Source organism: Clytia hemisphaerica, unplaced genomic scaffold (assembly GCF_902728285.1).
Source record: "Clytia hemisphaerica strain Z4C2 unplaced genomic scaffold, Clytia hemisphaerica genome assembly, whole genome shotgun sequence".
Classification (NCBI taxonomy): domain Eukaryota; kingdom Metazoa; phylum Cnidaria; class Hydrozoa; order Leptothecata; family Clytiidae; genus Clytia; species Clytia hemisphaerica.
In genome coordinates, this window is record NW_027104356.1 from 653,212 (window position 1) to 664,773 (window position 11,562).

An 11,562-nucleotide genomic window follows, 5' to 3' on the forward strand; every position below is an offset into this window, starting at 1 on the left:
TGAAAGTATAATTGGATTTTATCTGTCATCTATGCCAACCTAAAATGAAGAAACTTATTGACACATTTCCTGCATCAAAACATTCTGCTAATTGTCATCTTAAAGCCATCTATTTTGTTAAAGTTGACCTACTCTATCTTATTCAGTTGTCGATATTGCCATAGTTTTGTTAAGAAAAATGAATTAGTAAAATGGTCTCAAAGTCAGGTAGGTGTAAAAAGGATCAAATTCTTACTTCTCTTGCGGTGTCATTATAATTAATTAATTCTCATTTGAAAGAATTATCAATGCTACTTGTTTCAATTATCAAACTTACTTCCTCTACGGTGGAGCCACATCTCATACTAACACAATCATGTGAAATCCTTATCAAGCCTTCAAAATTCTCCCTCATGGTGCTATTTAAATTCAGTATAAAAGCTCTGGACCTCGGTATTGCAGGCTCAATTAACGATCAAACTTAGAGACAGTCGTTTGATCTTAAGAAGAGGATAATGGATCTGCTCAAGGTTATATTTCTGGTGTTTGCTCTGGTTTGCTTCTCTACAGGTATGAATTAGAATTTTTTTTGACTAGAAATTGTGTCGGGTTCTTCTTCTGTAGAGATTCTTTACAAATACAGCTAAAATTGGTGAAACATCTTTCCAAGCAGTCTGGAGATTCATGCTCTCTAAACAAAACTTACACCGCTAAATCAAATATGCCATCAGAAGCAACTCAATGAGAGTATGGTATTTATGACCCAGTTAGAATTTGTCTACATTTGGTTTGAATCTCGTGCCAGGATCCTGTATCTTCATTAATACTCGGACTACTACTGTCTTCTCGTTAATTCCGGTACACACGTCGAAATCTTTTATATAGATAGTGTAAGCCGAGCCTCTCAGCTAACTTCCAAGTAATCCTTGATAATTCAATTCCCTCGCTTTTCCAAAGATTTCCCTTCCAATATCTTGTTACAGGGAAAAGTTTATCAAAGAAAGATGGGATATTGCCAAAGCTTGTGGAAATTTACAAAGAACTCAATCAACTGAAAAGTGAGTATCAAATATTCCACTCAGTGTTGCCTTCCCAACGAATTCCAAAAATTAATTTAGTTTGTTATTATCTACGGTGTACAACTAAATCCCACGATAAAGCCCGCCCATGTTCAGTGAGAATATTAAATGATATTTCAAACAAGATCGATCTACTTTTCCTACATACAAAGTAAAAAGGGACTACATTATGAAAGAGCCTCATCGAGAGCGATACTGAAAGACTTGTGTAACGTATGAAATATTAAATTTGATCTCAATACACATCTACTCTCGGGTACCAAATAGCTGGGGGGGGCGCTAATTAATTTTTCGAAAATTTTCCAGGCAGGACATTCTTATTCCAACCTACTGCTTATTGATTTTTGGGAAATCTTTTTTAAAAATTCCCTCTTTTGCCCTAATTCTGCTGTATTAGCCTCATTTTCGAAAATTTTCCACCCAGGACATTTATATTCCACCCCCCACTTATTAAGTTTTGAGATTTTTTTCAAACCCCACGCTTTTTCCAATTTCCCGGCTATTAGGTATCCGAGAGTATATCATAACTTTGTCATTCAATCTTTTTTACAGAGAGCGTAGCAGAAGAGATATCACATGATGTTAAGGAGCTGGTTGCTGACGAGGTGGCTAAAAAAACTACATGGTGTAAGTAGCCCCTAAGAAAGACTCTAAGTGATCGAAAACAAGTTTTTCTGCCAATGACGTCATCAAACGGATTCTTTAATATTTTTCTTAAACATTTCGAGGCTGTTTTATACCATATGTATGGTTAATATCATGCAGTTTTGAAAAAGTGTCCACACCCCTGTCTTACAGCCCCGCTGGAACTTTTTCAATCAATGGGGGATAAAAATTCCTAATTAAATCCCAATGGGGATAGAAATTCTTGGGTTGGGAGTGTAATTTTTAAACATGAAATTTCGAATGGGAATGAAATCAAAGTCAATATCCTAGTGGGGCTGAAATTTCAGGGGATACGAAATTTTTGCCAAATTTTCCAGTGGGGCATGGGGTCCCAGCGGGTCTGTGACACAGGGGTGTGGATCCCTTATATTTATGGGGAGAAGAAGCTATCCCAAGACTTTACCTTGTCTACCTTATAATAAACTCCATTCATTAAAGCATGTGGTTTTGAAAGCTCATGTGCTGACACATTCAAGAATTCGGCAACAGGACAAATCAAATGGATCAAGAAGAATCACGATGGAAATCTCCCCGATCGAAAACATCCGAGAGGAGTTGCAATGCTTGTTCAAATCACACAGGTAAGTTGTGCTTTTGAAAAAGTGTTACCAAAGATTTGATTGTAGCATTGTTGGTGCAGTTGTTTGTTTTACCCAATACGATTGCTTACTTTTCTTGATGGAACTTTTTTTCTAAAGATCTTACTTTTATCCCTTTATAAAACCATTGAAAAAGCTTCAATAGGTTTGTCATAACTACACTCGATTGTTTTTTAGTAAAATCTAGTAGACTTGTTTAACGTGCTTTTATTTCAGAACCACAACACTAAGGGAGTGGTCAGAAAGTATCTACTAGGGGGGGGTGGAGGATTCTAGGGGGGGTTCCAAAATTTTTTCGGGGGTTTTTTTTTTTTTTTTTTTTTTAGGGTTTAGGGGGGGTTTCAAATTTTTTTTGAGGGTTTAGGGGGGGGTTCCAAATCTTTTGGGAAACTCAAGAGAAAATGTAGGAAGTCTAATTTCATAGTTTTACGTTTCAAGATTTAAAAATTTTTTCGGCCTGACGGCCGACAACTCAGAATTTATTTTATTTCATATATGTACATGTCATACTAACATTATTTGGGCATATTCGCCTTGCCCTTTTGGTTTGTAGCATTGAGCTAAATGAGGGAAGTAGATTAGTGGCTTTCACAGCTCATCAGAGTGGTTTGAAAAAGTACTTTTTAGAAATAAATTTGTCAAAACAAAGTGTCTTTTAGCATCGACATTTTCTCCCGTCGGCGCAAACCATGGTTGTGCCTCCTTAGTCTCTACTAATATCTTATAAATTATATACACAGAACTTTGATAGACCCTGGAAAACCTGAAAATATTGGTTTATAGGGAAATTTCAAACTCAGAGAATTTTATTTTTCAGACTCCTTTTAACAACAGAATAGCTTGTATTTTAGGGTCTCGAGTACCTGATCTTCAAAATTTTCTCCCTTCGGGGCCAACCATGGTGGCCCCTCAGGATATTTTGAGTAATTGAGTAATGCCTCTGTAATGTAGGGAGATTATGTATCAGGGAAAATAAGCCGTAATTTTCTCCCAAACCTTTGGGAAACTCAGAGAAAATAACTCGTTGATTCTTATTTTAACCCTGGACTTTTCCTATAGGAGATCTACCATTTTGATTGACGTTTACACCACAGGTTTTTTTTTTTTTTGCTTACTTCAGAGAAATTCCGTCGTAACCATGGAAATCGACGGAAAAAATCCCGTGGTGTAAACGTCAATCAAAATGGTAGATCTCCTAAAGGACTATACTCAACTTTACAGGGCTAAACTATCTCCCTTACCTAATTTTGACATAAAAAACTGTCATACAAACAAATAATACTCTTTGTACCGCATCCTGTATGAATTCTTTTTTGCGTAAAAATTTTTCTAGTGGGGGGGGGGGGGTGCGAAAAAATATTGGGCCTTATGAGGGGGGGTTCGAAATTTTTTTCCAGGCTAGGGGAGGGGGTGCGAAAGTATTTTGGGATTTTTCAAAATATCCTCCACTCCCCCCTAGTAGATACTTTCTGACCACTCCCTAAGCAATATGCCATCCTGGAGCATGATTTCGAGATTAAAAGCCAAACACAATGCGGGGAATTCTATTATCAAATGTACAACCGAGAAGGATGCGACGTTGCCAGATTTTTGGTTACTGTACAATGTGAAGGTAATAAGGAATCAGAGACTATTCTGAGAAGAAGTTCTTCTATTGTGAGAAACTGGCAACGACAGATGTTCAGCTTAAATAAAGCACCAGGAACTAAATGCAAGGTAACCCAGCTGGCACACAATGTTGTTTCAACGTTTATCTAACGTCCACAACGTCCATTTAACGTTAGATTAACGTTGAAACAACGTTATGTGCCAGCTGGGAAATGCATTCTTTCGCTTCAAGCATGTACTCATTTTTAAACTTTTTTAACTTTCACCCGACCCTCCTGTATGGATATACAATAGAATGACAAATGGCTTTTAGCTGTTATCCATATTGGGCTTTTCCAGAAAAAAATTGAATATGGGGGCGGGGTGGAGGATATAACATTTTTTGGAAACTTACACCCCGGACATTTAACCCCCGGAGAACAGGTCCGAAAATCCCCGAAAAAGCACTAGTTGACCCCCTGGACATTCAATATTATCCCAAAACAGAGCAAGTTTACCCCCCCCCCGGACAAGGCAAATTCTATAGATTTTTCACTACCCCCCGGACACTATACCCTCCAACCCCATGTACAACAATTTTCTGAAAGAGCCCATTTAAGCCTTTTTGCAAGTTTACAGTTGCAAAACATTGTTTCCAAAAATAGGACACCTAAAACTTACTTGCAGTGACGCAACGCTGCCAAAAATATATAGGTCTATAGGACAAAGGAAATTTGTAATAACCTTATTCGAGCAACAGTGAGGGGGCTAGAACAAAAGTTAATCCGATTTAATACAGGGTACAATTTAAAGCGCCTTTTCAAAGTCCGATTTTAGCCTTTGTTTTACGTGCAGGCTATAATAGCTGCAGTTTTGTAGAGATTTGCGATTCAGACTATATGCAACCATTTTGAAGCTAATTTCCTTAGTACATAAGGTAGCTCGGAAAATAAATTCATGTGCGGAATACTTCTCAGAATGGAGTGCAGTCTAAAAATTTCTCCAGTGAGGTTTACACAAGAAAACCGTCTCGATGTTGCAACACCATTTCACGGAGATATTGATGCTGAATAGATACTACCTTGTGGTGTCAATTAATTTGACCCTGTGTAAGATTTCGTTTAAAGAAAGTATTTGTAATTTTAGATGGTGTTCAGAGTTTCTAAAGGACTTTACAAACCTGGAGGATCGATTCGCATCGATGATTTCACAATGTATCAACGCGCATGTCCAAAAGAGGGTGGACCGCATTTCCCAGGTGAGTTTCGTTGACAACAAGCAATCCTTTTTCCAATTCTTATTTGAAAAGCAATCCCTTAGGGGCTATTCATATATAGGCGGGCGCTAGGTGAGTTTGGATAGATTTTCGAATGTCACGTGATCAATTTTTAGCAAATTGATTCGTCAAAAGCTGTCACGAAAATTCATTTAATTGTAATTGGTAATAGCCAAATTCTCAATATATTTCGGCGCAGATTTCACCTTAACGTTCGTTGTTATTATGCTAATTATTAAACCCTTCACCATATCCATAACATTTTGTCTTTAGAACATATGGATTGTAGTTTCAATCCTTGGACCAACAAATGTGCATGGGAAAGAAGTGGTGACGTCACATGGGCGTCACGTGACCGAAGTACTCCAACTGGAAACACAGGACCTGATCGATACTATGGTATATCCAGCGCCGGAGGTGAGAATTCTGACACGATTTGCGTAAAATTTGCTATGTAATTATTACGTTTATTATATAACTCTTGAAAAATCGAAATGTGTGTATGGTAAACTAATCCATTTTGCAAATAATGAAAAAATTAAATTATTTTTTTGATATTTTTAGGGCGTTACCTTTACGCTGAAGCCGACAACAACAAAGATAAGACGGCCGTCTTGACCACACCCACATTGAAAAGTTCAACTCCGTACTGCATGAGGTTTTTCTTGAGTATGAATGGCAGAGATATGGGTGACTTTGATGTGGAGCTTTTACAAAATGGAAAAGCGAAGAATGTGTTCTCCAAGAAAGGCAATCAAGGCAATAAGTGGAGAGAAGGGCGAGTCGAGCTGCCAGCAAACCAGGAATTAAAGGTTAGTTACTTGTTGGAGAAGGATTTTTTTAAACGTACAACTGGAATATTCTTCTCAGTCCTCATCTGAATTCGCTGGGACCCCAGCCCCACTAGAAAATTGAGCAAAATTTCGTCCCTGTGGGAAAATACCCTTAAATTTCAGCCCCGCTAGGAAATTGACTTCATCCTAACTCGAAATTCCATGTTTAAAAATTGCGCTCTAAAACCATCCCCACCACTGACCTTTATATATGATATATAAAGGTCAGCGATCCCCACTGGGTTTTTTAACCTTGGAACAATACAATTTTTATCCCCATTAGGATTTCACTAGGACTTATGAGGAAAAAAGTTACACCGGGGCTGTGAGACAGGGGTGTAATATTCGTCAGACAGAAGATATTATCCTAGTTAGTAGACTGACAGGAGTATGCCGCTAAAATCGGAAAAGAGATCTTGGATTTACTTTTTAAAAAAGTTTAACAAAATTTGGGGTGCAATTGACGCTGAAGCCACTCTTTATGACTTTCTCATGGCGTTCTGAATTTAGAACGCCATGGACTTTATTCATTTTGATTAATTTAACATTTTTCTTTTAAAGCTCTTACATACAATTTTGTAGTTTTCAACAAGGTCTAGACTGTGCATAGTATTTACAAAATGAAAATCTAAAATTTGTTGCCTTTTACGGCAGGTTCGAATGAAAGCAACCATTGGAAATGGATCACTCTCAGACATAGCTCTTGATGAAATTGAATTCCAAGAAGGTAGTTGCTCACCCGATTTCCGATTGTGCGATTTATCGGATTCAAATGAAGGAACTTGTGTGTATAAGGACGATAAGTGTGGCGCACAAAAACCAACTTTAGGTAAAAATGGTGATTTATTCTCATTCTTTTAAAACATTTTAATGCCGGCAAAAATTCAATATCAAGACCAGGGCGTTTGAAAAGAACCCACCCGTAGTTCTTTTAACATATTTTTCTCAAGCATTCTGAAAGACTAACAATAATATTTTTTTTATTTCATCTATCGTTTCAGGACCTTCTTTTAAAAAGTTAGCAGGTAACATAAATTTTTATCTTCAAACGTATTTTCCACTTATTACTTTAAATCACTCACGTATTGTCTTTCATATCATTTCATTTCCCCATCCATTGGTAGTTCAAAAGGTACAGTCCTTGAGGTTATTACAAATTTTATCATCGAAGTATACTTTCAAATGTTAAAAGTTGACTTTTAAAATTGGTTTGCTTAAACCCCTTAAATTTATGGTTCATATGTCATTACTTTTGAGTTATCTTTATATTAAACTCAAATAAAGTCTCTTGCTTGGAATTTAACGTTAAGATAAAAACTAGGATCATTTATCAATTTTATATGTCAAAAATAGTTATCTTTAATTATATTGCGATAAATTTTTAGAACAAGCAGCTGTGAAGAACACATTAATCAACTCAGTTGGGTGGGTCAACGAAGGGTGGAAATTATCATTTGACGTCATGATTAAAGGAACAGTACGAAGTTGGACCAACTTGATCAGTTTCAATAATGGAAAATCCAGTGGAATAGGTATCTTCATGTTTAAGTTTACCCCTCTTTCATTCTTTAAAAACTTATCTAGAGTAGAAGCTCTGTAGTTTAGGACTTCCCACCATTGGTCCTTTTTTGCGCGTGGTTCACGGCCAGCCGGTTCGTCCAGCTGTGAGCCGAGTAGAATAGTGGAAGAAACTTAAATTCGAATCAGTGGAACCCCTGGTTTGTGGCACCAACGCCTCAGACGCCTCAATCATCATAATGTTAATGTTGAATTTACACTGTAAAGAATAGTCTACCTACATGCTAGTGCTACCACTAATTCAATGAGATTTTGCTCCTTTTTCCCTCTACACTGTATTTTTTAAAGTACTTTATACGCACATCCTTCATCATACTTTCATCCCCATCGTTAATTTTAAACCAGAAGTGAGAAATTGGATCTAAATCGGGATGAAAGACATACGGGTAAGGATGAGAGTTTGGCTGGGTCCTTTCAATTTGGATTGTTTCCTACAGGGGATGGTTTCTTAGCCTAGCTTTCAAATGAGGGGGGGGGTCCATATCGAATCTGCGATTCGAGGTTGTTCCTGAACCTTACAAAATGTTGACGAACTAACATATTGACCGTGGGTTTCTTTTCTATAGGTGCTCGTGTTCCTTCCATTTTTGTTCGCCCAAGAGAAAGTCGATTACATATTTGCACCAACATTGAAAATTCTTGGAATTGGTGTAAAGATTCAGCCACGTTTGCGCTAAACAAGTATCATTCCGTCGAGTTGGAGCAGAAAAGGGTCAGTATTTGTTTAAAATCCTCAAAACTTGAATTTTCTTGGTTGATAGAACAATTAATCACACTGATTTTATAATAGAATCCACTCTACAAATTTGTTTTCTTAAAATTCTTAAAACATTCAGAGGTTTACCGTGTCCGTAAGAAAATTATTACCAGCTGTTATCAGGTTAGCACATGCCACGCTCTGGATATGGCGAATGAAACGATTTGACGATTTCAGCAAAAAAAATAAAAAACGCGTTGCTTTTTGATTGAAAACGATAGCGAAAGTGGCTCATAGAGTGAATACGTGCCATGCATAGAGTATTACAACCTATGCTCAGCGATAGAGGAGCTAGGTAGAGTAAATATTTTCACTTAATTCATACATCATCAATTTTATAGGACGGTGGTACTTTTGTTTACTCAATCAAAATCGACGGAAAGCAATTGGCTACTATTAACAATAGATATCCTCAGTCCCATGACAACATAAAAGCATATCTCTCTGATCAATTCCATCCGGCATCAAATGCTGTTGTTAGAAACATCATCTTCCAAAACACGGACTGTAAGTTACACTCCCTTCTCACAGAACCACTGGGAACCCACCCCACTGGAGAAATTGGCCAAAATATCGCCCCGGTGGAAAATTATTCTCCAATTTTTGTCCCCACTGTAAAATATTCAGATAATTGAATCCTCACTGCAAAATACACGTTTTTTTCATTTAGAACCCAGTTTATAAGAAAATTTAGGCTGAAATTCGTCGAAAGATTAAGAACATCGTAAGAACATGCCCAGCCTCAGTTTGAAAAAAATGACAAGAAACTACAATTTTTTCCTCTTTTTAAGGAGTTTTAACCGAACTTAGGGTTGTATTTTCTAAAATCGAGAGTCAAATATTGTCCAAATTTTACCAATTTTAAGTGCTCTTTATTTTACATGATATTGTCGATTTAAAGTAGTTTGAAAAATTAAGAACGCATGTAAGAACAACATTTTAGGCTGAAAATTGCTAAAAAAATAAGCACATCCTGCGCACAATTTATGTAGTTGGTTGGTTGGCTATGAAAATCAAAATAATAAAAACGACAATTTTCGATTTTAGCAATATTACGTTGTGGTGACAAATGTACACCAATCAGAAGTCAAGAAAATGTTCAAGGAGAACAAAGTAAGTCCATGATACTTACTTTGATTTGTTACTGTCAATTTCCTATAATTTGACCCACTATTATTTAAAAATCTTTCTGTTAATCAACCAAGCAATCTGAAATAAGAAACGTCTTACTCATCATTTTCACTTGCCTTAAGAGAGGCTCCACTGGAATTTGTCCTATAAATCTTTTGGTTAAATGTAATAGAAATGTAAAAGAAATTATATTTGGAACCTTTTATCTGTTTCCCATTGAGAATAGATTATAGTAGATTGTAGGTAGCATGACACACATTAGGATGTCTTTCTTATTTTTTTTTTGCTCATAGAGTCCAATAGATAGGTCTGATATGTTTGATGTGGATAGCTCAGTAATCTAGGACGTTTAGAGAGTCTTTTGATTGCATTAACTATGAACTGAACGTTCGTTCTTCGTTCGTTTAGTATTTCATATATACTCTCTATATATTACGACTTATTCTTCTCTTCACAGCCGAAGTATTGACATTCGACAAATACCAATGTACGAAAGAAAATGAAATCCATATGGAGTTGAATCTTCCAAAAAAAACACAACTTATTCGTGGCTCATGCGTTGAAATCACATACAAAGTTGGGCGACCTCGCAACAATAACCGCAACTGTGACTTCATTGTCTACCAGAGACGTGCCGACAACAACAAATTGGAGTATTTGGGTCAAAAGAAAACATCCTTCCAAGAGGGTTGGGTCACAAGTAAAATTGATTCTTCCTACAGACTTGCAGATAAACCATCGGTGAGTTAGGATATGTTTCTAAATAGTCGGTTCAAAGAAATCTTTTATTTAAGATTGTATCCAATTTTTGCCACACAACTTACGCATCTAAAAAGTATCACAGTTTCCTTGTTCACACGAACAACACTGACACCACCGTGCCACAGATCTGCCCATCCCCAAAAAAGAAAAAATGTTTCATCTCCACTCTACTCAAAACTACTCTGACTTTTATCCCCACATGATTTTCAGTTAAGCCCGATGGATTTTGTCTCCTTTTCGGATTTGAATGCTCAATTTCATCCTCGATTTTTATTACAGAATTTCACCATTATTCCACAAGTTATAAAAGATCATGACAACTTTACCTTTCATTCATTCAGCATTATATTTTGCAGCCTAAAACGACTAATTTATGTTTTACCTTTACAGGTTGGCTTATTTCTGAAATCGTATTTCAATGATAATTGTCCCTTGGTTAGTTTCGCTGCTTTCAAACTGTTAGATGGTCCCTGCTGAATCAATTATGGTTAAGTTTGGGTATGGATTTCAACCCTGGATAATGAATTTGGTATATGTAATCATCGATCCTTTTCTTCACGAGTGCGATTGGCGATGCTATCAAATGGTCATGATTTTTCTAATTTTTATTTCTTAAGTTTTATCTTGATATTGGTTATGATTTATTGAAAGCATAATCCTAATGAGATTTTTTTGATAATCTTTCGTGATAAATAAGTTCGGGGTTAATTTTTTATATCCACACTATGGGTACGACAGTTTTTAATTTCTTCAAATATATATCAAAGACAAATGCTAATTTAATATTATTATTTTTCTATTGTTGAAATTTTTCGTTTAATTTTAGAATCAGACTTTTAAATTTTGGAATAGTTAATTGTTGTTTAATTTCTCGTTTTTGTACGTGATCGTCAAATTTCCTTAGCTCGAGAAAATTTATTTTGCCCCACGCGTACTTCGAGTTATATAGAGACTCCATCCACTGTATAAACCTTGGGACTAGTTAGTATATTGAGCTCCCCCCTCAAGTATTTTGCGTAATGTCGTGATAGGGAATTTTTTCTAGCGTGATTACATGATTTTGAAATTATTTCTTCGTGATTGCGTGATCAGATGTCAAAACGTGATCGTGATTCGCGAAAGAATTTTGAGCCGTGATGCGTGATTTGGACTTCTTTTCAAAGGGTACGTGACTCTCCAAGTTTTTTGTTGTTTTACGTGATCGTCGTGATTGAAAACAAAAAATTGCTTGATATCGTGATCAGAGTCAGTCTACCGCTAGGGGAGCCTCAAAACACGGTGAAGAGGTTTATATTTATCCTCATTTTGCGGCTTT

General features: G+C 36.4%; 1 protein-coding gene across 1 annotated transcript; it reads left to right on the plus strand.

The window, feature by feature from the left end:
* The first annotated feature begins 465 nt into the window (after window positions 1–465).
* On the plus strand, window positions 466–11,022 carry LOC136818192 (uncharacterized). Its single transcript, XM_067074550.1, has 17 exons — window positions 466–549; window positions 963–1,037; window positions 1,611–1,685; window positions 2,163–2,305; window positions 2,540–2,549; window positions 3,804–4,039; window positions 5,057–5,168; window positions 5,460–5,603; window positions 5,751–5,998; window positions 6,674–6,848; window positions 7,021–7,044; window positions 7,405–7,551; window positions 8,164–8,309; window positions 8,696–8,861; window positions 9,402–9,467; window positions 9,943–10,226; window positions 10,638–11,022. Exons 1-17 carry the CDS (start codon window positions 495–497, stop codon window positions 10,722–10,724), a joined length of 2,193 nt encoding a protein of 730 aa, XP_066930651.1. The 5' UTR covers window positions 466–494; the 3' UTR covers window positions 10,725–11,022.
* Window positions 11,023–11,562: the final 540 nt, after the last annotated feature.